The sequence below is a fragment of the Mandrillus leucophaeus genome, unplaced genomic scaffold, assembly GCF_000951045.1.
Source record: "Mandrillus leucophaeus isolate KB7577 unplaced genomic scaffold, Mleu.le_1.0 Scaffold20, whole genome shotgun sequence".
Lineage (NCBI taxonomy): Eukaryota > Metazoa > Chordata > Mammalia > Primates > Cercopithecidae > Mandrillus > Mandrillus leucophaeus.
In genome coordinates this window covers 1,420,110-1,446,069 of record NW_012102032.1, presented here as the reverse complement: position 1 = coordinate 1,446,069, position 25,960 = coordinate 1,420,110, and the positions used below count along the sequence as shown (strand labels likewise).

General features: G+C 38.1%; 2 protein-coding genes across 4 annotated transcripts in view; both read left to right on the top strand.

Moving 5' to 3' along the window:
* The window catches only part of INTS2 (integrator complex subunit 2), a 62,273-nt gene extending 44,011 nt beyond the window's left edge, over positions 1–18,262 (top strand). For both annotated transcript variants that reach the window (XM_011979160.1, XM_011979162.1), the window contains exons 17-25: positions 2,330–2,494; positions 5,142–5,343; positions 8,308–8,433; positions 11,180–11,375; positions 13,630–13,881; positions 14,235–14,342; positions 14,476–14,581; positions 15,603–15,779; positions 15,885–18,262. In XM_011979160.1, coding sequence (XP_011834550.1) covers positions 2,330–2,494; positions 5,142–5,343; positions 8,308–8,433; positions 11,180–11,375; positions 13,630–13,881; positions 14,235–14,342; positions 14,476–14,581; positions 15,603–15,779; positions 15,885–16,054 — 1,502 coding nt within the window. In that variant the 3' untranslated portion in view covers positions 16,055–18,262. The remainder of the gene's footprint in view (positions 1–2,329; positions 2,495–5,141; positions 5,344–8,307; positions 8,434–11,179; positions 11,376–13,629; positions 13,882–14,234; positions 14,343–14,475; positions 14,582–15,602; positions 15,780–15,884) is intronic.
* A 1,921-nt stretch (positions 18,263–20,183) lies between these two features.
* Positions 20,184–25,960, top strand: part of BRIP1 (BRCA1 interacting protein C-terminal helicase 1) — a 190,342-nt gene continuing 184,565 nt past the window's right edge. Inside the window, exons 1-4 of one of the 2 annotated variants that reach the window (XM_011979159.1) lie at positions 20,366–20,423; positions 21,623–21,788; positions 22,129–22,251; positions 23,825–23,936. In XM_011979159.1, the coding sequence (XP_011834549.1) occupies positions 22,159–22,251; positions 23,825–23,936 (205 nt within the window). In that variant the 5' untranslated portion in view covers positions 20,366–20,423; positions 21,623–21,788; positions 22,129–22,158. Of the gene's footprint in view, positions 20,424–21,622; positions 21,789–22,128; positions 22,252–23,824; positions 23,937–25,960 lie in introns of both variants that reach the window. The other variant, XM_011979158.1, reaches the window with a different exon arrangement.

Genomic DNA, 25,960 nt, shown 5'->3' with positions numbered 1-25,960 from the left:
GGATTACAGGTGTGAACCACTGTGTCCGGCTGGAATTTTCTTTCTCTTTATTATGGTTGGTTTCAAGGAGAAACATGAGCCTTCATTGGACATCGTTAACCAGATGTCTGCAGCATTTATTTACTTATATCTTTGTATAATTTTTTTTTTTTTTTTAAAGTAGAGACACGGTTTCATCATGTTGGTTAGGCTAGTCTTCAACTCCTGACCTCAAGTGAAGAGCCTCCCAACGTGTTAGTATTACAGGTGTGAGCCATCATGCGTGGCTTCTTTGTATAATCTGTTTCCAGAAAATAATGTTATTTTTAACAGCATTTGGCAATTGATATGCTTTATTGAAAAGAGTATGAAATGTTGATTAGTTTACACTTTTGTAAGCAGTCTTTTTTGTGATGGTTGGGTATAATTTTAACTGTATATATACTCCTGTATGCATTTAGAAATTTAAATGTTTAAGTAACGCCATTTTTGATTGTTGCAATGTCTTTTCAAACACAGAAACATCAATTTTAAGCTGTTTCTATGAGAAAGGAACTGGGTATTTTTTCTACTGGGATTAAGCAGTGGTATCATTTGATTTGCATAATAAGGGGATAATTAGATCTAAAGTACTTTGATTCCTACTACTACTGTGTAGTCTTACTGTTCTGATAATGATGATAATAATATGGTAGCAACAATATTTATTAGGTACTTATGTGCGAAGCACTTAGCATAGTAGTACTTCATTCATTCATTAACTAAATAGGCATTTGTATGGTGTCATAATTTTTTTTTGAGACAGCGTCTTGCTCTGTCATCCAGGCTGGAGTGCAATGGCACGATCTTGGCTCACTGCAACCTCCACATCCCAGGTTCAAGCAATTCTTGTGCCTCAGCCTCCCAGGTAGCCAGGATTACAGGCGTGTGCCACCACACCTGGCTAATTTTTGTATTTTTAGTAGTGACAGGGTTTCCCCATGTTGGCCAGACTGGTCTCGAACTCCTGGCTTCAAGTGATACATCCCCTTCAGTCTCCCAAAGTGCTAGGATTATAGGCATGAGCCACCACGTGCGGGCCTCTCATTATTAACATTATACATGATAGTCATGAATAGTCAAACTGTAGTATAGGTAAAATGTTATAAATAAGGCTTTGATTTGGTAACAAGTTTTCCCATTTCTTTTGATCTTCTTTAATACTTCTGGAACCAAGATAAAATGCCCCCTGTTGTGGGTATCATCAGTACTGCTTCTCTTGGCTGACATACGTAGCTGTGTGACTTTAGAGTTGTTAATGTTAATACATGTCTTTCAGTGTGGTTTGTTCCTTACGGTAGAATGGGAGGCATTGCTTACTTTGTATGAATGTTAGGGAGAGATGAGAAAATGTACATAAAGTACCTGAGACCTTTCAGGTATTTGAAGTGGCAACTTTAATTTTACCACATCTATAGCGATGATGCTCAACAGGGTTGGAGGAAAGGGCATGTTCTCTACAGAAGCCTGTCAGTATTTCTGAGTAGGACCTTTTCCAAACCATATATAATAGTCCCCAAATGGACATTCTTTTCTCCTCCTTTTCTTTCCTCTTCCCTGAACTCTTGAACCATTGCTATGTCAAACAACTTTAGGAGACTATTATGTTGGGTGGGATGGAAGAAAGTTGAAAGCTTTCTTTATGAGTAGTAGTTCCCAGCTCACTGTTTATCACATTACTTGGGGATCTTCATTTAAGCAGTTTCCCTTGGTCAAATGACTATACACAAGTTCTTAAACTGTAGTTTGCATGCACAAGGAGTGCACATTCCTAGGGCTCCATTCTGCAGCTTCTGATCTCATCACCTGGGATGGTATTCATTATTCTGCACATGAAACAAGCTTCCCAAACTTATGATGCTGGTGGTGCTCTAATCATTCTTTTTTTATTTTTGAGATGGAGTTTTGCTCTTGTTGCCCAGGCTGGAGTGCAGTGGTGTGATCTTGGCTCACTGCAATTTCCACCTCCCAGTTCAAGCGATTCTCCTGCCTCAGCCTCCCGAGTAGCTGGGATTACAGGCGCCCACCACCATGCCCGGCTAATATTTGTATTTTTAGTAGCTACAGGGTTTCACCATGTTGGCCAGGCTGGTCTTAAACTCCTGACCTCAGGTGATCCACCTGCCTCGTCCTCCCAAAGTGCTGGGATTATAGGTGTGAGCCACCGTGCCTAGCCATCTAATCATTCTTTGAGAATCACTGACTTAGAGCATAACCCTCTTTCCTTGTGGTTTGATAAAAATGAGAGGGGTGGGGAAGCTTCTGGTGTTTGAGCATGAAGAATCCAATTGATTTTCTGTAAATTTTCAAGGGTTGCATTCAGCTTTACTACGTCTCCTTGCTACTAACTACCCACATTTATGTATTGTGGATGACTGGATTTGTGAAGAAGAAATCACAGGGACTGATGCCTTGCTACGGCGAATGCTCCTGACTAATAATGCTAAAAATCATTCTCCCAAACAACTCCAAGAAGGTATAGTAAATTATTGATACTTCTTTAACCCCTTTTGTAGTACAAGGAGATACTAGGCTAATTGAAATCTTATACAGAATTTTCCTGTGGATATAACAATGTTTTGGTGAATATATTTTAATTATATAAAATACTCTTTGCATTTAAGGAATTTTACGCTCCCTTCGCCTTCCTCTTCCCCCCTTCCCCCCTTTCCCCTTTTACCCCTTTTCCGGTTTCCCCTTTTACTCCTTTACTCCTTTCCCCCTTTTTTCTGTTTTCCCTTTCCCCCTTCCCTTTCCTTTCCTTTTGTGTTTGTGTGTGTCTTTCTCTCTGTCTGTCACCCAGGCTGGAGTGCAGTGGCGTGATCTCAGCTCACTGCAGCCTCCACCTCCTGGGCTCAAGCAATCCTCCTACCTGAGTCCCACAAGTAGCTGGGACTACAGGTATGAGCCACCAGGCCTGGCTGATTTTTTAAGTTTTTGTAGAGATGGGGTTTCACCATGTTGCCCAGAGTGGTCTCGAATTTGTAAGTTTGAGTGATCCTCCTGCCTCAGCCTCCCAGAGTGCTAGGATTAAGGCGTGAACCACTGTGCCCGGCCAGGAATTTTAACCATTTCTTTCTGATGTGCTTGTATCTTTTCTCTCATAGGTTCTATATTGTATCACTAAAAAGGTGGTGTGGTTTTAGAAAGGTTCTAAACTGGTTAGAAATAAGTGCAGTGGAATAGGAGTATATACTTGCTGTTAATGGAGAATGTTCTTCTAGATCAGCACTGTCCAATAGAAATATAATGTGAGCTATAACACCTACATATAATAGGTGTAAATATAATGTGAGCTATAACACCTATAAACTTTCCAGTAAAAAGAAACAGGCAACAGTAATTTAAATAATCATTTTATTTGACCAAATATGGCCAATATTTTTTCTTTTTGTTTTTTTGCGACAGAGCCTTGTTCTGTTGCCTACTCTGGACTGCAGTGGTGCAGCCTTGGCTCATTGCCTCCCAGGCTCTAGCAATCCTCCTGCCTTAGCTTCCCCAGTACCTGAGACTACAGGTACATGCCACCATACCCAGCTAATTTTTGTATTTTTTGTAGAGAAGGGGTTGCCATGTTGCTCAGGCTGGTCTCAAACTCCTGGGCTCAAGCAGTCTGCTTGCCTTGGCCTCCCAAAGTGCTGGAATTACAAGCATGAACCACCGTGCCCGGCCTGCCAATATTATTTCACCATGTAATCAATATTAAAATTTTAATGAGATATATTACCCCCCACTACACTCCTGCACTTAGTCTTTGCAATTTATTGTGTATTTTACACTTATAACACACCTCAATTTGGACTAGTTATTTCAGATGCTCAATAGCCAGATGGGGTTAGTGATTATTGGAGAGCATAGTTCTAGATATTTTTTAGTAACAGCAATCTTCTGGATGCTTACATCCTATAAGGGGACCACCTGGAGGAAAGTTTCAAGAAGTTTGAACCTTTCAATGAATGTTAGCTATCAAAAGCAATACTTCAGCATATTTTCCTTTTTCAGTCCTGTTTTTAAAATCATTCTGGGCTGGATGCAGTGGCTCATGCCTGTTATCTCAGCACTTTGGAAGGCCAAAGCAGGAGGATCACTTGAGGCCAGGAATTCAAAACCATCCTGGGCTCTTCATTGGTAAAGGCAAGAGGGGGATTAAAAAAAAAAAAAAAAGGACCAGCCTGGGCAACATAGCAAGACTCCCATCTCTAAAATGAAAAAATAAAAAATAAGATCAGTCTGATTTTTTTTTTTTTTTTTTTTGAGACAGGGTCTGTTGCCCAGGCTCAAGGTTGGAGTGCAGTGGCAGGAACGCAGCTCACTGCAAACTCCATCTCCTGGGCATAAGGAATCTTCCTGTGTCAGCCTCTTAAGTACCTGGTATCACAGGTGCACCATCACATACAGCTAATTATTTTACTTCTTATAGAGATGCGGTCTCGCCATGTTGCCCAGACTGGTCTTGAACTTCTGGACTCAAGCAATCCTCCTGCCTCGGCCTCCCAAAGTGCTGAGATTACAGGTGTGAGCCACCACGCCTATCCCATTAATGTGATCTTTAAAAAATCGTATTTTTGTTCTTTATGAAAGAACAACTACACTTCCATGAATTTTTAATTTAATAAGGGCCCTTATTTTTTAATTTTTTTGAGATGGAGTCTTGCTCTGTCACCCAGGCTGGAGTGTGCTGGTGCAATCTCAGCTCCCCACAACCTCTGCCTCCTGGGTTCAAGTGATTCTCCTGTCTCAGCCTCCCAAGTAGCTGGGATTACAGGTGCCTGCCACCACACCTGGGATTACAGGCTCATTTTTGTATTTTTAGTACAGATGGGGTTTCACCATGTTGGCCAGGCTGATCTCAAACTCCTGACCTCAAGTGATCCACCCACCTCAGCCTCCCAAAGTGCTGGGATTACAGGTGTGAGCCACTGCATCCAGCTGGCCCTTATTTTAATAAGTTTAGTGGAAATTGTATCTAGGTTTCTGTAGGAAACAATAGCAAGTAACTATAGTTACTTTTTAGCCACATTGTTTTCTTGATTTGTTTGGCCTGTAGTCTGAGAGAACAATATTACTTCCTGCTTAATAAACTGTACGGAATTCAGATTATGATTACTAAATTTTCTTTTTAGCATTTTCAGCTGTCCCAGTAAATCACACACAAGTGATGCAGATTATAGAACACTTGACTCTACTCTCTGCCAGTGAACTTATACCATATGCAGAAGTGTTAACATCCAATATGAGCCAGCTGTTGAATTCAGGAGTTCCACGGAGAATTCTGCAAACAGTCAATAAACTATGGATGGTTCTTAATACTGTGATGCCTAGAAGGTAAATTTAGTGTATTGTTATATGTAATAGATAATTGTAGAGCAGTGATAATATACAGTAACCTAAATTTAATTGTTTGAAAAATTTTTCACAAGACCCTCATAGCAGTATTTGTTGACCGTATGACAATATATCTCCTTTCTTAAGACTACTAAATGATTGTTATATCTTTAAGTAAAAGCAAACTTTATTGAAATAGAAACCTTACAGTATTTCTAACTTTAGGAAGTTCTTGAAAATTGGGTTATCATGTATAGTTATTTGTGGCTAATTATGATTTAGATCACTGCTGTATCTTGGATCTTTGCAGTTGTTCCAAGTTTTGCTGCACGTCAAAATCACCTGGAGAGTTTTTACCACTACTGATCCCCAAGTTGGAACCCATGCCAATTAAATCAGACTGTTTGTGGGTGGGAGTCAGGCATCAGTACTTTTTAAAAGATTCCCCAGGTGATTTCAGTGTGCAGCAAAGTTTGTCTTTGGTCATTGGGTCTCTGCTGGTTCATAGATTGGATCCTTAACACCTGGACATGCCTAGAAAACAGAATACTGGGCTTGAGTTAACTGAGATTTTGATTCAGTAGGTCTGGGTGAGATCTGGTCCTATTTATATTTTGGAAAGTAAATTTTTACTTATGTGAGTAAATGCACATAACTTAAGAAGTTAAATAGTATATAAGATCTGCCTCACACCTTTCTATTTTAGACTTTGGCTCCCCAGAGACAACTATTTTCAGCTCTTTTATCTTTTTATTCTGGTATTTATATCCTCCCCATATATCTTTTATAATGACTGTGATTTCCTGATTTTCCAATTTAGAAATTATCTGTTGATTTTCTACTCTACAAGGTGAAGGTTAGTTAGCTCTCTTATTTGCTTCCTCTCCTGTGAGTCCCACTTCTTCTAATACACATTTCCCCTTTTCCTGTTTCTCCCAACATGGGTATATTAAATTTTTTTGTTAAAGCAGTATTTCAAATGCATATTATTATGACTACAGAAGTGATTTTATAATTGAGCTATGTGATAGTCTTTTGATTACAATTTCGTTCTTATGCAAGTGCCCTCCCCCTTACTCAACATATACCTTGGGTTAGTTAATACTTACCTTTTTTCCATTTGCTCAGGTTTTTAAATTGGTATCAATAACCAATAACTAATTCATCCCCAAGCTTCATTATTGAGGGGAAATTTACTTCACACTTAATCATAACACATCAGATAATGTATCATTAGCATTTTTTTGGCTGGGTTCATTGGCTCACGCCTGTCATCTTAGCACTTTGGGAGGCCGAGGCGGACGGATCACTTGAGCTCAGGAGTTCAAGACCAGCCTGGGCAACATGGTGAAACCCCGTCTCTACAAAAAATACAAAAATTAGCAGACAGTAGTGGTGCATGCCTGTATTCCCAGCTACTTGGGGGGCTGAGGCAGGACAATCGCTTGAGCCCAGGAGATCGAGGCTTCAGTGAGCTGAGATCGCGTCAGTGAGACCCTGTCTCAAAAAAAAAAAAAAAAAACCCAAAAGAAACACTATATATTTTTTTTCTTGGAGACATTCCTTTCAGAGCTTTTTGTCTTCATATTGCCATCTGGGACATATACAGTTGCCATCCTAGAGTTGCTATTGTCACTCTTCTTTGTTGGATTTCATATTTTTCTCTTTCTTGGTTTATATCCTCATTTTAGTGAATGGAACACACACTCATCTTGCTTCCTGAGAAAGGGAGTGTGGTAAACTTAACTTTTTTGAGATGCTGAATTATTCTCATATGTGATTGATATTTAGCCTAAGTATAGAATTCTAGTTCATTTTTTAAAAATTTATTTTTTATTCTTATTTTTTAGAGACAGGGTCTTGCTTTGTCACCCAGGCTGGACTGTAGTGGCACAATCACAGTTCACTGCAACCTCAAACTTATGGGCTTAAACGATCCTTCTGCCTCAGCCTCCCAAATAACTGGACTACAGGTGCACACCCCCGGCCTGCCTTCTTATTTAGTTTTTGTAGAGATGGGGTCTCGCTATGTTGCCCAGGCTAGTCTTGAACTCCTGGACTCAAGCGATCCTCCTGCCTCAACCTCCCAAAGTACTGGGATTACAGGTGTGAACCACTGTGTCTGGCCCTGTTCTTAATTCTAAGAGCTGTTTTTTATCTGCATATTCTTAAATGCCTCTTGTTCTTGTTTCATGTATAAAATATTTTATTCTTTTAGGATATTAGCAATTCAAAATTTTTTTTACTCCTTATTCCTACATTTTCTGTTTTTTTTTGAGTTCCTTTTTTTCTGTTTGTATTTTTAATCTTTTTCAAAGTAGAAGCTTTCTTTAAGTGTCTGATGATCCTTGTTTATACAGTCATTTAAGAGGGGGAAGTCCTCTGGTGGATTCCTGGGCTTCACTCAAGCACCTTCTGTATTGGCATAACCCTTAGTAATCATGATGTGCAGTCATTTTAGTAATCACTTTTATAATCTATTAATGTCTAATCTCAAAGTGGCCTCTCACTTGGAGACTTTATGATGATAAATCCAGAATGATGACTTATATTTATGGAGCTAGATACAGAATGTTTTGGCAAGTTTATTTCATTTACAGGTATTATATCATTTCTATTTTACAGATGAGTAAACAGTTTAGAGAGCCTCAGTGACTTACACAGAGTCGTATAGCAAGTATGGTATAACTAAGGTTTTAACTCAGGTTTTAATTTTATATGCCATGATTATTCCATTACAACTGTGAACGTTTTTGAGACTACTTTGTGTTTACTATTTTATCCCTTTTTTTTTAAGAGATGTTATAATAGGTTAGATGTCTGTAGCTTAAATTTTTCAAAGTTCATTCATACCTATTTTCTAATTATTTACTGAATATAACTTTCTAAGATAGAAAGGACTGGATGGCTACAGATTTTAATTATATAAAAACTGTTTTGAACATGTGATTATTTTCTTATCAGGCTATGGGTGATGACGGTTAATGCACTTCAACCTTCAATAAAGTTTGTACGACAACAAAAGTATACTCAGAATGACCTGATGATAGATCCTCTCATTGTCCTAAGGTGTGATCAGAGGGTTCACAGGTACATGTCATTTGAGTTTCATTTTTATTATAGAGCTGTACTTTGGAGAGTCAAAAGAAATTGATGAAATTCAGTTTAAACTTATATTTTAATTGTGCTTGCAGATAAGTAGGCAGTGTGACCTGTACAGTTTTTTGTCTTACTTTTTAGTTGTGTTTATTCGTGAAATGTATATACATTTTAATATTTAATATGTGATTAATAAAACCTAGCTTTAGAGAAATGTCATTCTTGGTTTTGGTGCCATCAATAGTGGTTTTTATCTCTCTCACAATTTAGACCAGTAAAGAATAACACTGTTTCTGCTCTCACGTTAAAAAGGTTTTTAAAAAACTGGTTACTTGTGAACCATTACCTGCATTAAAACTGTGACCTTTTTGGCATGCCAAATAGTGATGTTAGCTTCATCAATTCCACGTTTGGCTCTAAATCCTTACCAATTGCTAAACTTAAGCATTGCTTTGAAGTGGCTTCTTCTCAAAAGGTAGAATTTAGTTAACTCCTATCATTAATCTTTGAATCACAGTTGTTATGATAAGTACTATCAAAAGTATGTAAGTTAAGGGGCTTGCCTTTAAAGTGATTATCATCTGCATGGGACGTAAGACAGATACGTGATAAGTTACATAATATGGTCATGTGGATGAATGGCGTAGTAAATGAATGTTCTTAAAAGTTCAGGAAAGATGCAGAGGAGATGGGGCATGGGTAAAGTTTTATAGAATGGAGTTAGGGCTGGTTCGAGTGCAGTGGTATTTACAACTGATTGATTATAACCAGGTACAGATTTCTTTGTTCCCTCTCCACTCCCACTGCTTTATTTAAACTTAAAAAAAGAAGAGTGGACATAGGGTTTAGGTGAATATTTGTTCATCTAATAGTATAAAGTTGGGGGTTAGGAAGTCAAGGAAGGTACTTTGAGAAAAAGAATAGTACAAGCCGAAGTTTAGAAGCAAGAATGAGAAAGGCGTGAAGAGGGTTATTTTTGAGAAGAGCACATTTTATAGTTGGAAAGTTAAATTGGGGTCAGGCTATTGAGGGCATTGAATATTAGGCTAATGTGGTTTGGGTTATAGCTTAGGAAAAGATGCTTTGTGCTAGATGGATTAGAGGGAAGAGAAACTAGTAAGGAAGACTAAATAGGATACACTTGATATTTAAACTTGTCTGTCATCAACCAAGGGATGACATTCTCCAAGTGACAAAATCTGCAAAATTAGCTAAATATGGTTTAGTAAGGTTAAGGTCTCATTGGAAATAGGAATCAGAAGAACAAACTGTATGTGTAAATGATGTTAAGTATCTAATAAAAGGAAAACTACAATAAATAACACTTCTAGAAAACAGCTGTTTCTCAAAAAAATGATTTATCATTGTTAAGAATCCACTGAAGTAGGTGAGCTTGCACATGAATCACTTCAGGTGATTCAGTTTTTAAGGAAGTTATTAAATTCTGCTATCAAATTGTATCTAATGTTTTTGTAGCTTGGATTTTTCACTTAACAACTTGTGAGCCTTTTTTCATGTTAATATTCTTTTTTCAAATTTATTTTTATTTTTTGAGTTGGGGGTCTTGCTATGTTGTCCAGGCTGGTCTTAATATCTTGCTATGTTGTCCAGGCTGGTCTTAATAATCTAGGCACCCGGCCTAGATTCTTATATTAATTGGCTATGTGGTATTCCATTTTATAGATTCGCTATGCTTAACCCAATCCCCTAGGATATTTTATTTCTAATTTTTGCTATTATCAATAGTGCTGTGGTGATTATGTGCATTTCCCCATGCTGAGTATTCCAGTAGAACATGGAGAAATGGAATTATTGGGGCAAAAGTATTGTGCTCATTTTCAAGACTTTTATTTCATATTTTCATTCTACTATGTGGAAAGGCTGAACTGGGCCGGGTGCGGTGGCTCACGTCTATAATCCCAGCACTTTGGGAGGCCGAGATGGGTGGATCATGAGGTCAGGAGATTGAGACCATCCTGGCTAAAATGGTGAAACCCCGTCTCTACTAAAAAATACAAAAAAACTAGCCAGGCGAGGTGGCGGGCGCCTGTAGTCCCAGCTGCTCGGGAGGCTGAGGCAGGAGAATGGTGTGAACCCGGGAGGCAGAGCTTGCAGTGAGCCGAGATCCGGCCACTGCACTCCAGCCTGGGCGACAGAGTGAGACTCCGTCTCAAAAAAAAAAAGAAAAAGAAAGGCTGAACTGGTTTACATTCCATATCAGTGTTTGATATTATATACTTTCCTGTACTATTTTATATAATGTTTGCCAATTTGATAGGTGAAAATAGATTCCCATTTTAATTTATATTCTTGTTGGATTGGACATTTAACAGTATTTATTAGCCATTTTATTTTTTCTTTATATTTTAGCCTATATTCCTTGTTGACTTAAAGAGCTGTTTATCTATAAAGGATATCAACTCTTTGCACATATATTACAGTTTTTCTTCATGCATTATTGTTTTGCCCGCACCCGGTCGTCTTTTCTTTAGAGTTTACATTATACATATTTGACTTTAGCTGATAAGATGAAACAAATAATACTATTTATATAATTTTGAAATATAGAGAATAAGAAATATATATTAAACTTCTGAGAACGAGTATTTCAGTGGGAAAAGTTACTATGTGCTACTCAGGTTTTTCTCAGCATTTAAATTAAACTGATCATGTTCTGGCTAATTTATAAATTTATATCCTTTCTGATATATTTTTCTTCTTTGCTTTCCTTGTTTAGATGCCCACCACTGATGGATATTACCCTACACATGTTGAATGGATATCTTCTTGCATCTAAAGCCTACCTTAGTGCTCATCTGAAGGAAACAGAGCAAGATAGGCCTTCCCAGAATAATACAATTGGCTTAGTTGGACAAACTGATGCTCCGGAAGTTACCAGAGAAGAATTGAAAAATGCATTATTGGCTGCTCAGGTAAATTTTGCTAAAGTAATATTTAATCAAAAAGAGCAAGGGGTTCTCTACTAGTGTAATCAGTTGAATAGATGGCACGTTATGCCCTCCGTGTACATTGGTGACATATTGTGCATTTCTTTTATTATAGAATCTATTACAATGATGTTACCTTTGCTTCTGAATATCAGATATATTTCTGAAATAAGGAATCTTCATGATATGAATGAAATAACCATTTAAATAAGATTTATATTTTAGTAAAATTTTAGTGTTTACCTATTCTGAGTTTAGAGTTATATGTTTATTCATTCAGCAAATTTTTTTTTTTTTTTTTTTGAGACAGAGTTTTGCCCTGTCACCCAGGCTGAAGTACAGTGGTGTGATCTTGGCTCAGTGCAACATCTACCTCAGTTCTCCTGCCTCAGCCTCCTGAGTAGCTGGGACTACAGGCACATGCCACCATGCCTGGCTAATTTTTGTATTTTTAGAGACAGGGTTTTGCTGTGTTGGCCAGGCTGGTCTCGAACTCCTGACTTCAGGTGATCCACCCGCCTCAGCTTCCTAAAGTGTGGGATTACAGGCATAAGCCATGGCACCCGGCCTCATTCAACAAATATTTATTGGAATACCTACTATGTGTCAAGTATTGTTCCAGGAGCTGGGGATATAGTGGTGAAGAAGACAAAATCCTTGATTATTTGTTTCTTAAGATCAAATGTCAAATTATGGAGGCAGACAACAGAAAAACAAGTGCATGTATAATAAAACGTCAGGCAGTGATAAACACCATGACAATATAAGCAGTTCAACTTTATATTTAGAAAAGTTTTTTGGCTGGGCATGGTTGCTTACACTTGGAATCCCAGCACTTTGGGTGGCTGAGGTGGGCAGATCACCTGAGGTCAGGAGTTTGAGACCAGCCTGGCCAACATGGTAAAACCCCATCTCTACTAAAAATACAAAAAGTAGCCGGGCGTGGTGGCACACACCTGTAGTCCCAGCTACTTGGGAGGCTGAGGCAGGAGAATTGCTTGAACCCGGGAGGTGGAGGTTGCAGTGAGCTGAGATCGCGCCTCTGCACTCCAGCCTGGGTGACAGAGCGAGACTCTGTCTCAACAACAACAACAAAAATAAATGAAATAAATAAATAAAATAAATCTGTTCCTAGGAATTTCAGATAAGGAATTAAAGATCATAAAAGCTAACATCTGTATAATGCTTACCATATGGTAGGTGCTAGCCTAAATTCTTTAAATATATTAGCTCATTTAATTTTTATAACCTACCTATGAGGTACAGAGTATTATCTCCATTTTTACAGAGTACGAAAATGTGACCCAGAGAAGTTAAGTGACTTGCTCATGGTTACACATTTAGTAAATGGCAGAACCAGTATTCGCTCCTAGGCACTCTGGCTCCTGACTCAACAACAACAACAAAAAACAAAACAATAACAATAACCAAAAACCAAAAACCCCTTTCCTCAACCACCATGATTATAAAGTAGTCTAACCTCACTTTATAATAATTAAGTTCTTAATCACTTAGCTCAAGTAATTGTTTTCTGTATCTTAGGCAGTAGCTGTCTATCAGAGGTGGATGTCATGTATTCATTTTTATTTTTTACTTCTTTCTGCTAGATGAGAGTGATTTTAGCTCTCCTTTATATATAGGGGCCTCAAGTATATTGCCATTACCCCTCAAACTGCTGCTCTATACAATGATGCTCAAGCCTGTAGACTGAGCAATGATTTGTGCAGGTGGAATGGATGGTAAGGTAGACTCTTTCCTTGTGAAACCAGAGCCTTAAACAGGTTGAAAAAAAGGGAAATCAGGATAGCATCTGGGAAAAGTGGAAGATTAAGAGGAAGGAAGGGACATTCTGGTAGAAGCCATTTTTGCCTAGGGCCTGTTTTGGATGTAACTGAATTCATAATACTCTTCTAGTAGATATTCTTAAACTGGAGTCCATGGATCTGTCTTAGAGATATGTGACATCATTATGTAATGATGTTTGTTTATGTATGTTCATTTTTATGGGGAGAGGGTGCGTTGTTTTCTTTAGATTCCTAAGGGGTTCATAATCCTAAAAGGTGAGAACCACTGCTCTACAGATTGCTCACTTCTGCTCTTAGAAGTACCTCTTTGTGTATGTGTGTTTAAGAAATTAGTTATTTATCATTTATGTTCATGTGAAAATAAAATCCTGATTTGTTTTTTAAACCAGCTTCTCAGAAACTTCTTACTTTTACTATGTTTTCTTTGCTTATAGGATAGCGCAGCTGTCCAGATTCTCTTAGAGATTTGCCTACCTACTGAAGAGGAGAAAGCAAATGGTGTCAATCCAGATAGCTTGTTAAGAAATGTTCAAAGTGTTATTACCACCAACACTCCAAATAAGGGAATGGAGGAAGGAGAAGACAATTTGCTCTGTAACCTTCGAGAAGTTCAGTGCCTTATCTGTTGTCTCTTGCACCAAATGTACATTGCAGATCCCAACATTGCTAAGCTTGTTCACTTTCAGGTCTGTTTCCAAAGAATGATGCTTTGTGTTTGAACTTTATTTTTCTTGGGGGCTTTGAATACTATATTAACAGGACTCATTTAGAAACTAGAGAAAACACAAATGAACCATGGGCCTTTGCAATATGGATAAAAATCCAGATTTTTAGTTTTTTTTTTTAACCTAATGAAATGTTTGGTAGTTTAATCTGTATTCTAGTGCATCAGAAAAGTGAAATGCCAGGTTACATATAGGGCACTATAGCCTTCTGAGCAACTGTTACAGAAAGGAAATGAAATCTTTCATTTGTATTTTTATCTGTACTTTTATAGTTATTTTATTTCTGACTTTTTTTCCCTTTCTTGTTGAGATAGGGTTATCCATGTGAACTTTTGCCTCTGACGGTCGCAGGTATTCCATCTATGCACATCTGTCTAGATTTCATACCTGAGCTTATTGCACAGCCAGAACTTGAAAAACAGGTAATGAGCATTTTGGAGCTTTAGGACAATTGATCTCTCTCTCCAGTCTTACTAGTTATACAAAACATTTTATAATGTTTAATACCTAAAGATATTCTTGAGAAACATGTAATATCTGGATTTTGTATTGCAGATATTTGCTATCCAGTTGCTTTCTCACTTGTGTATTCAATATGCATTACCAAAGTCACTTAGTGTGGCTCGTTTAGCTGTCAATGTCATGGGAACTTTGTTAACAGGTAGGTAGTCAACATCAACAAACATCTGACATAAATTATTATAGATCCTATATTTTCTGCATTTAGTGATTCAATATATTTTTTGTGTCACACTGAGATAGTATGATACAATATGTGTTAATACTGGTTTAATTTATGCCATCTTTTGAATTCTTCTTTTGAAAACTTCTGTTTACAAATGTGATTTATAGTGTAGTGGGAATGAATAGGTAGGCAAATTGTATTTTTCATTGTGTGAATGAGTATATATAGATTTGTAAATATAAGCTTTCTGTATTTTATAAATGGAAAACAAATATACTTTTGGAATGTAATTATATCAGTAGATACCAAATGTTTGCTTATTACAAATTCTCAGAGTTTCAGAAAAATATCATCATATGTATAAATGAAAGATAAATATATTAGATGTCTTCGTAAGTTCTAAAACATATTCTGACATTTTAACTACCTTCTGGTTTGTAGAATAAAATGGTCTGAAAATAAGCTACTTTAAAATACATGAACTATAATTCAACCCTTAATATTATGGCTTAGTTAATTTAGTATTCTTTCTCATTATATTATTTACATAATACCTTATTGTTTTTCTTTTCATTGTATTTATGTCCTGTTATAATTATTTGTAGTGATTAAGAGTTTACACTGCCTGAATTCAATCTCAGCTCCACCACTAACTGGCTTGTGATCTTTAACAAGTTTCTTAACCTCTCTAATGCTTTTTTAAGAGTTTTCTCATATATAAAATGAGTGTCATAATAGTACTTTGGTCATTCATAAGATTGTAGGAATTCAATGAAATAATGCATATAATGTACTTATCACAAATCTTGGACATAATAATTTGTATCTTGGATAAAGACTGAGACTACTAGATTGTGAGCTTTCTGAAGACAGGGGTTGGCTGTGTTTAGAGAACTTCATGTCTCCAGTACAGACCATAGTACCCCTTAGTATGTTGTATAAGCCATGTTGAATTTATATTTGTAAACTAAAATATTGTTTCATTTATTTCCAACAGTTTTAACACAGGCTAAGCGGTATGCTTTTTTTATGCCAACTCTGCCAAGTTTAGTCTCTTTTTGTCGAGCATTTCCTCCTTTGTATGAGGATATTATGTCTTTGCTGATCCAAATAGGGCAAGTTTGTGCCTCTGATGTTGCCACTCAGACAAGAGACATTGATCCAATTATTACACGTAAGTGGTAACTTATTTTCAAGGGTTATCTTAATATCTCAAACAAAAAGACCAAATTCCTTTCCAAATTTCTTGGCCTTAATGTTTTTTTCTCTTATGTTGTAGGTCTTCAACAAATAAAGGAGAAACCAAGTGGATGGTCTCAACTCTGTAAAGATTCATCTTACAAAAATGGATCCAGGGACACTGGAAGCATGGATCCTGATGTACAGCTCTGTCACTGTATTGAAAGAACAGTAATTGAAATAATAAATATGAGTGTTAGTGGAATTTAAAACAAAATTTAAAACAAAAAAAAAAAATGAAGCTGTTTGCTGCATATACCCAACGTGAATCTGCGTATTATAACAACTCTAAACTGAATGGGAACAGTAAAGTAATGTTGTGGAATCACTAAAACAATTCAATTCAACACGAATATAATTTAGAACTCTATGAGAATTATGCTTGCTTGTTTCTGATTGGCACGTCTTTGAATCTACTTTGCTGGTATGTTTATATTGTAGCAGCTGAGCTTTTTTTTCCCCACTGGGAACACATGTAAGAAACTCATTACTGGAAAGGGAATTTGGCCTTGTATTTAGCTTTTGAAGTGAAGACTGCCATGCCTTTAATTTCTTATAAAAATGAGTCTGTGGGTAGTCTTGGTGTTTATTTTAACTGTGAGCTTGTAACAAAATGTGACAAAGATGCAAAGATGGGAGAGGAAAAAAGGGTAAAGGGAAAGGAGAATTAAGGAAATATTAGGAGTTAAAAACCCAAGTAGAAATCTCAAAGATTTGCAATACAAGTAATAGTAATACAAGTTGGAATTCTAGTTCTCAAGAAAGAGTATTGAGAAGGTTTTTAAAAAGGCAAGTAGCTTTTGTAAATTATTTCTGTGGAATTACAGATGAGGATTTAAAGATTTCACATATTTGCTTCAATTTTTATTAATATATGAAGCCATATGTTTAAAGAGATACTTGAATAATTTGGAATTTTAAGATACTGGTGTAAAAGTGTTTACAGAAACATCTTTGTTCAAAGAAGAACCTGAGAGGAGATCTCATTTAGTTTTATGTTTTAAATTTATTTTTATAATGCTTTATTAACTTACCTAATGCTCAGAGGGGGGAAATATATATCAAATTAAATGAAGGTAGAGCAATAAAACCGATTGGATTAAAGAGCTGTTGGTTTGTCATCAGGATTATAATCATATCTTACTCTGAGAAGATCTTTGAGTAAGAAAATGTAGTGTTTGAATCTCAGGAAAAGTTAAAATGTAGAAAATATTGTCTTGCTGAAGGATTTTGCATTCCTCTGTCAGTAACTTCCATTGATTAGGCAGACATATTTAGGTAAACCCTAATCATTAAAAAAAAAAAACAAGTATCAATGTAGAAAGTACTTCCCTTTTCTCTCTCTGAGATATACCTCAATCACACACTTCCCCACCCCCACTTGAAACAGACCTCTTCACTTGTGTTTTTTTTTTTTTTTTTTCTCTGAGGTGGAGTCTTACCCTGTTGCCCAGGCTGGAGTGCAGTGGGGTGATCTTGGCTCACTGCAGCCTCTGCCACCTGGGTTCAAGGGATTCTCGCACCTCAACCTCCTGAGTAGCTGGGACTGCAGGCATGCGCCACCTGTATTTTTGTATTTTTAGTAGAGATGGGGGTTTGCCATGTTGCCCAGGCTGGTCGTGAACTCCTGGCCTCAGGTGATCTGCCGGCTTGGCCTCCCAAAGTGCTGGGATTACAGGTGTGAGCCACTGCACCCAGCCAGACCTCTTCACTTGTAAAAGAAATTAGGCTAATAAGAAGGTGTAGTTTTTGAGAAATGAAATTTAACTTCAGCCTTTTCACTAGTAAATAGTCACATCTCATTTTCTTCCTTTGTAAAATGGGGTTACTACTGGCCCTACCTCACATTCTATGAGAATGAGTTTGTAGCTGTTTCAAATCATGAAGTGCATAGTATCACATATGATAGACTATTTATAACTTTTTATTAGATGCTTAATGTTCAATTAAGTAATTTTGATGTGAAAAATAAAAGCATATGCTTAAAAGTAGCATAAGAATTTTCATATTTTTAAACAAGGCAGTTTTGTAGTCCCTTAAGATTAAATACAACTGCTCCTTTTTTTTTTTTTTTTTTTAAACTGAGGCCTTGCGATATTTTGTGTGAATAGATATGCCCTAGGAGTTCAGAAAAAGTTAAAGTGTGTTTTCTAACTAAATGCAGTGCACATTCCTGGATCAATTTTCAAAGACTGGTCATAACCTGCTGTGTTAAAATAATCACATATGCTGTTAATCATCAGATTTGTTGATGATGTAAATAAAATGTGTAAATATATTAGTAAATGTTAATATTCATGTATTTTAAGTTAAGGTTATAAAGTTTGTCACAATGTGTTTTTTTATTCAAGTGAAAACAGATGTGTGCAGCTATTTTGAATATTGGTTTATAAACATTCATATTCTTCATCAAACGAACCTGTAGTTTTTGTGTTTCATTCCACTAGAGTTAACCTGAAGGGAACAGTTCAAGGGACTGTATTCTAGGTCTGTTTGGCTCCAGTGCCTACGTGTATCCCTTTCCGTTACACCACATACATTAAACGGCAATGCAAGGTGAGAGCCAATTGAAACCCTTATAATTTAGGAGAGGAAAATGAGAGTAGTTATACCAGAGCAGTTACTCAAAAGAGTTGATTTTTTTTTTTTTTTTTTTGAGGCGGAGTCTCGCTGGCCCAGGTTGGGGTGCAGTGGCGCGATCTCCATCTCAGCTCACTGCAAGCTCCGCCTCCTGGGTTCACGCCATTCTCCTGCCTCAGCCTCCTGAGTACCTGGGAGTACAGGCACTCGCCACCACACCCAGCTAACTTTTTGTATTTTTAGTAGAGACGGGGTTTCACCGTGTTAGCCAGGATGGTCTTGGTCTCCAGACCTCGTGATCCGCCCGTCTCGGCCTCGCAAAGTGCTGGGATTACAGGCGTGAGTCACTGCGCCCGGCCAAGAGTTGATGTTTTAAAAATTATAAAAAAGAAATAACAATTTGAAGGTATTTTTAACGATTTATTTTTAAACATTATCCTTCCTTTCACTGTCTTAACAGTAAATTACTCCATCTTTGCTCATCCATATATATTTTCACATTACTGAATCCCTAACACCCAGTTTGGGGTTTGCTTTGGCCTTTTTTCACTTAACCTTATATGGGATTTTTTTCTTGCAAGTTTAATTTTTATAATTTTATTGGCTTCATAATGTACTGAATTCGTCTATCATAACCACCTCCATATTACTAGACTGGGAAGTTCATAATTTTTTTCAGTATTACCAATAGGTATTATTGTCAATTGAAGTATCACATTTTCTTTCGTTTAGATTACGTCTTTAGGATAAATATCTGGAGCTCAGATTACTAGGTCAAAGGGTAGAGTTTATTTTTACGACTACAAGTTTTGTCATTTTTGGTAAGATATATCACAATTGACAGTGAGGCAAACAAATCAATTAGCCCCCTCCTGCTGTTTCTTCCCAGCAAACTCCTTCCACAAACTAGTTACTTGAATTTGAGAAACAGTATCAGGTTTTGCCTTTTGGGGACATTATTATTTGAGCCAAGTTTAGGTTATACAGATTTAAAAAAAAAACATGATTTGGCAAGATCGTGATGAACCTCCTTTTCTTTGAGTAAATTCAAGTACTATTGGCAAATAATAAACTGGTCTTGGAGGGATGGAAGGCGGAAAAACCTTAATGGAGGTAGAAGTGATCTGATGCTGGAGACCCTGAGAGCTTGTCTCTGGCTTATTTTAGTATCCGGGAAAGCCTTGAATATTATGATAGATTGTAGCCCGATGTCACAGAGCCTTCTTACTTAAGTTTGGCTCAGCAGCCTGGCAATTCCCGCCTCAGTCTTCGCTATCCTGGCTACTGCAAAGCTGGGTAATTTAAACTTAGAGTGGCACTGATGAGTGTTAAAAGAACTTAGCAAAGCTTAAAGATGTTTCCTTTCTGCTGGTCTACGGACCTGGAGAATGAGACTTCCAGTTTCTAAGGAATTTGCTGCATAGGCTCTATCGCCGGTTTCAAAAGTCAAACCGAGAAGACAAACAAACTCTCCTTCAAACAAACACTAGGGATTTGCTGGAGTGGCCATAGCCTTCCTTTGCCGCCGCGTACCTGGAGCCTGTGTGTGTGTGTGTTTTTGCCTTCCTTTGCCGCCGCGTACCTGGAGCCTGTGTGTGTGTGTGTGTGTGTGTGTGTGTGTTTTCGGAGACTTCCATTGGATGCTGAGGTTCTCGCCCCCTCACCTCGCGCCGGGATTGGTTGATTCCTGGCCTTGGCGGGTGATTGGTCGAGCTTGCTGGGCTATTGGGCGCTGGGAGTCGAGGGGGCGGGAGGCGGGAATTCGTCTCGGGCTGTGTGGTTGAGGGGTCTGGTGAGTGCTGGGGTCGAGGAAAGGTACGGCGGCCGCAATCCTGCACTCCAGGCCGGGGAAGTAGCAGCCCCGCCAGGAAGAGAGAGTAGGAAGGGCGCGTGCCCTTCCTTCTCTTCCAGGACTCGGCTTTATTTGCTCTCAGAAATCAGTTTCCTTTTCTTCAGTGAATCGGAGCTCAGAGCGTTGCTTCGGTTTCCCTCCAGACAGGCAAGTCAGAGGGAAGTCAACGGGAAAGGCTTGAGTACTTCTGCACCGCCTGCGGGCCCATCGGTGGTGACTGGATCATCAGGGCCTCGGGGATCTCTACTGGCTGGGGGAGGAGGGAGATACGGGGCAGAAAACCTGAGAAGGGAGCCAGCCTATCCTTACCTCCTTTGAGCGCAGGCCTGTTCTTAGCCCGGGGCGTTGCGTTGCTTCTTGGCGGGAGGCAGAGGAGTGTGTTTATCCTTTATGCAGTATTTGGGGGAGGCTACCCCATTTTGACACTATTGTTGCCACAGCCGGGGTACAGGGCGAGCTGATTTCTAGATTTTATCTGAGTAACTAGGCCAGCGTTGAGTTGTTGAGTCATATTAAGAGGTTAGATTCCACCACACCTCCTTCTCAGAGCTTTACAGATAGGATCGCAAAATGTTAGAGCTGGAAAATACCCTAGAATAATGAATGGTTCTTCGCTTCTTTTGGAACACACAAGCGGTGGTGAATGTTATTATTGGCTTCATCATCTATTGAATTGCTATTTTAACTATCTCTTCGTCCCCAGATTGAATTTACAATTTTTTCCCACGACTGCAGATAATTCCTTATTTAATAACAATGCATGTAATTTCCCCCGCTATTTTGATTTCCTTGAGATATATTTAGGGGAAGAGAAATCTATGGGCTTTTTCGTCAGAAAAATGCAATCATGTACAGAAACTTATGCTTGCAATTTCAAGAGGTCATTGTCTCTGAATTACATCCGTGGATCCTAGGTTAAGAGAAGTGGTTTAGAAGAGGTGAGGATTAAAGTGATCACCTCATCTGTGTCAGATCCTGGGTTAGGTATATTCTGCCCTGGCTAATTTTCATAAAAACCCTGTCAGGTAAGTAGTAGTATTTCAATTCCATATATGGAGAAAAGAGCTCTGAGAAGTGATTCACACAGTGGAATTCAAACTTAGGACTGCCTTACTCCAAAGCCCATCCTCTTTCTATAATACTCTACTGACCTTTAAATAAAATTTTTGAGTGCCTACTATGTGCCAAGGCATTCTCTTTCTTACAACAGCCTTTAAGTTAAATTAGGGGTTATCACAGGTAAGGATCTTAGACTAGAGAAGTAAAAAGATATGTCAAAGATGACATACCTGAGTCCCTGTCAAAACCTGGTATAGAACCTATGCTTCCTGACTTCTGGTCCACAGCTTTTTTCTTCTAACTGGAAGACTGCAGAAAGGGGTAACACAAAGGGGAAGAACAGGAGAAAGAGTGGTGCTATGGAGTTGTAGAGAGAGAGACCTCAGGAACTTATTTGTTTCTGTAGGTTGATTACATCTGATCTAACTGTTACAAGAGCTCATGTTTAATCTGGTATGTACTGTATCATATTTGCACATTATTTCACTTAATCATTACCACAATCCTATGGGGTACATGCAGTCACTGTGGCTTAGAGAAGGTAACTAACTTTCCCAAAGTCACACAACTAATACCTGGCAGAGCGAGGGATACAAATCCAGATTTGTTAGACTCTAAGACATGCTCTTGACCACTGTGATTTATAAGACTAGAAAATTCTTTTGTTTCCATTTGTTTTGTTTCTACTTTTATTAATTCCAGTTTTTATTTCCAGATTTCTCTCTTAGTTTTGGTTCTCTGGTTTTCTTTGAAAGGCGTGTCTCAACATTTGCCATTTTCATTTCTATTGCAGTTAGGAATCTGAAATAAACAGGAAAGCACTATGTCTTCGATGTGGTCTGAATATACAATCGGTGGGGTGAAGATTTACTTTCCTTATAAAGCTTACCCATCACAGCTTGCTATGATGAATTCTGTAAGTATTTTTCAGCAGTTAAGTTTTTATTAAGATATAGATACTTAGGACCCATAAAGTACATTGAGTATGTGACTGCATTCATAGTCTCAGTAAATGAAGAATATTTTTCTTTTTTTTTTTTTTTTGAGACAGAGTTTCGCTGTTTTTGCCCAGGCTGGAGTGCAATGGTGCGATCTCCGCTCACCGCAACCTCCGCCTCCCGGGTTCAAGCAATTCTCCTGCCTCAGCCTCCTGAGTAGCTGGGATTACAGGCATGCGCCACCATGCCTGGCTAATTTTGTATTTTTAGTAGAGACGGGGTTTCTCCATGTTGGTCAGGCTGGTCTTGAACTCCCGACCTCAGGTGATCTACCCGCCTCGGTCTCCCAAAGTGCTGGGATTACAGGCGTGAGCCAGCACGCCCGGCCAATGGAGAATATTTTCTGGGTTCCATTGGAAGAATATGTAACCTCTAGGAAACCACTGATTGCTGCTAAACTGTATATATCCATGATTAAGGCAAAGAAGAACATGCTGAAAAATGTTCTCAGCTCATTTGGAATTTCTGTACTTTTAGTGAAAAACTGCTTTCTACAGAGTATTTACTATCTTTTACACAGAATACTATTTTTCTCACCATTGTTTTGTTTGGATTATGTAGAAAATTAATATAAATTTATAAATGTATAAATTCCATTGGATGAATATACCAGAATTTATCTGTCCATTTTCTTATTGGTGGACATTTAGGTTGTTTACATTCTTTTGCAATTATAAACAATGCTGCTGTGAACTTTCTTTTTTCTTTTTTTTTTTTTTTTGAGACAGGGTCTCACTCTCGCCCAGATTGGAGTGCAGTAGTGCCATCTTAGCTCACTGCAACCCCTGCCTCCCAGGCTCAAGCTATTCTCCTGCCTCAGCCTCCCGAGTAGCTGGGATTACAGGGATGCGCCACCACGCCCAGCTAATTTTTGTATTTTTAGTAGAGACAGGTTTTCACCATGTTGGCCAGGCTGGTCTCGAACTCCTGACCTCAAATGATCCACCTGCCTTGGCCTCCCAAAGTGCTGGGATTACAAGCATGAGCCACCGTGCCTGGCTGCTGCTGTGAACTTTCTTACGCATTTCCTTGTGTTCATGTGGGAAAGGTTTTGGGTGTACACATAGAACTGAACTTGCTGGAGTTGGGCATCTTCACTTTATGAGAAATTGTTTATTTCTCTACCAAGTAGTTGCAACAATTTGTACTCTCACTAGCAGTATCCTTCATTGAGTTTTCATCAAAGATATTGATAGGTAGTAATGTATTCTGGTTTTATAGAAATCATTGGTGCTTGCATAATTCTGGCACAGATTGCTCTTTTCATTTCTTCTCTTGTGCTTGATATTTTGGTAAGTCCAAGATAATCTTAGGGAAAGGTGTAAAGGAATACAGTTTGGATTTAACTGAATACGAGTTCCTTCTGCTATGGTTGTGTTCCCTGGAGTGCAATCTCACTTCTTCTTGCTGTTCTTTATACTTCAGATGGAGAGAGACCTTTATAAAGTTAAAATGTTTATTAATCTTTTTCATTGGTTCCTGTGTTCATAGATTCTCAGAGGATTAAACAGTAAGCAACATTGTTTGTTGGAGAGTCCCACAGGAAGTGGAAAAAGCTTAGCCTTACTTTGTTCTGCTTTAGCATGGCAACAATCTCTTAGTGGTAAGTAGTTGCTTGATATCTTCAAGTTGCTTACTGGGACCTGAAAAAATATAATACAGTATTCTTTATCCAGACTGGTTCAGCCATGCTGTCACTAACTTAAATACTCATTTAATGATGTTTTTTTAAAATAAGTTATATATCTTCCAAAAGAGTTTCAATATGTTTAATTAATGCTAAAATAGTATTGAACATAATTTCTTTTGATGAGTTGAAAAGTCCATAAAGACTTTTGGCAGCCTGAGCAACATAGTGAGACCCCATCTCTACAAAAAATGATAATCAATTTTTGGTAGACTGAGGTGGTAGGATCGCTTGAGCCCAGGAGGTCGAGGTTGCAGAGAGCTGTGATTGTGCACTTCAGCCTGGGTGACAGAATAAGACCCTATCTCAAAAAACAAACAAAGTTTTGGATGCTTAGAGTTATCATTATGAAAATAATGAGATGATAATTTGTATGTAAAAGATGCAAGAGATGGGCTGTCATGATGCTATAACACATACTAATTGCTTTTTTTTAGGGGGGAAGTCCTTTAATATATTTGCTTATCTGTTCCTTTCTCATAACATTAGCACATGGGATATATAAAAAATAATGCATTCTAGTTGATTTTTCTACTTGTTTAAATGCCAGATAAACAGAACTTTAGTATAATATTGTTTGTATGAATCTATATTACTTCCCACTACTTTTCCTTTTTTTTTTTTTTTTTTTGAGTGGAGTCACCCAGGATGGAGCATAGTGATGTGATCATAGCTCACTGTAAACTCAAACTCCTGGGCTCAAATGATTCTCCTACTTCAGCCTCTTAAGTAGTTGGGATTACAAGCATGAGCCACCAGGCCAAGCTATTTTTACTTTGTTTGCTAACAAATGCCTATTAATATTTACTTTTATGAAAGACTATATAAACTACATAGTGAATGAGAAATATAATATTGGATACATTTTAGTTACATTAGATGGCTTTAACCTAAAGTATTAGGAGAATTTGAGGTTAAACATGGTATGTGTATATATGTATGTATGTGTATATAGGTGTATATATATATACATTTTTAAATGAAATGTTTGTTACTAATAAAAATATATTAAGGCCGGGCACAGTGGCTCACGCCTGTAATCCCAGCACTTTGGGAGGCCAAGGCGGGTGGATCACCTGAGGTTTGGCGTTTGAGACCAGCGTGACCAACGTGGAGAAACCCCGTCTCTACTAAAAATACAAAATTAGCTGTGCGAGGTGGTGTGTGCCTGTAATCCCAGCTACTCGAGAGGCTGAGGCAGGAGAATTGCTTGAACCCAGGAGGTGGAGGTCGCAGTGAGCCAAGATTGCGCCGTTGCACTTCAGCCTGGGCAACAGGAGCGAAACTGTTTAAAAAAAAAAAAAGTAAATATTTCATAAGCTTTTTGTTGTTCATTTTGATTCTTACTGATGCTAATTTTGGAAAAAATGAGTTTATCAGTACTAACATCAGGTCTTAATGGCAGATGTCTGGAAAATAGAATTAGAAATATTTATGTGGTACAAATGGGAAAACAATGTCAATACTAATTATTTTTAAAAATAAATTATTTAGCTTTTTTGGGGGTATATGAATTGTACATTTAGATACAAGGTAGGCACACAATGTAAACTTACTACAATTTGGTATTATATTTACGCACCAAAATTACCTATTTTATTGATTTGAATATTGACCTTAAAATGTATTTTGATGCAAGTATCAGAATTAATACATCAAAAAACATGTTTCTGGCTGGACGCGGTGGCTCACGCCTGTAATCCCAGCACTTTGGGAGGCCGAGGTGGGCGGATCACAAGGTCAGGAGATTGAGACCATTCGGGCTAACACGGTGAAACCCCGTCTGTACTAAAAATACAAAAATTTGCCGGGCGTGGCGGTGTGTTCCTGTAGTCCCAGCTGCTGGGGAGGCTGAGGCAGGAGAATGGCGTGAACCCGGGAGGTAGAGCTTGCAGTGAGCCCAGATTGCACCACTGCACTCCAGCCTGGGTGACAGAGCG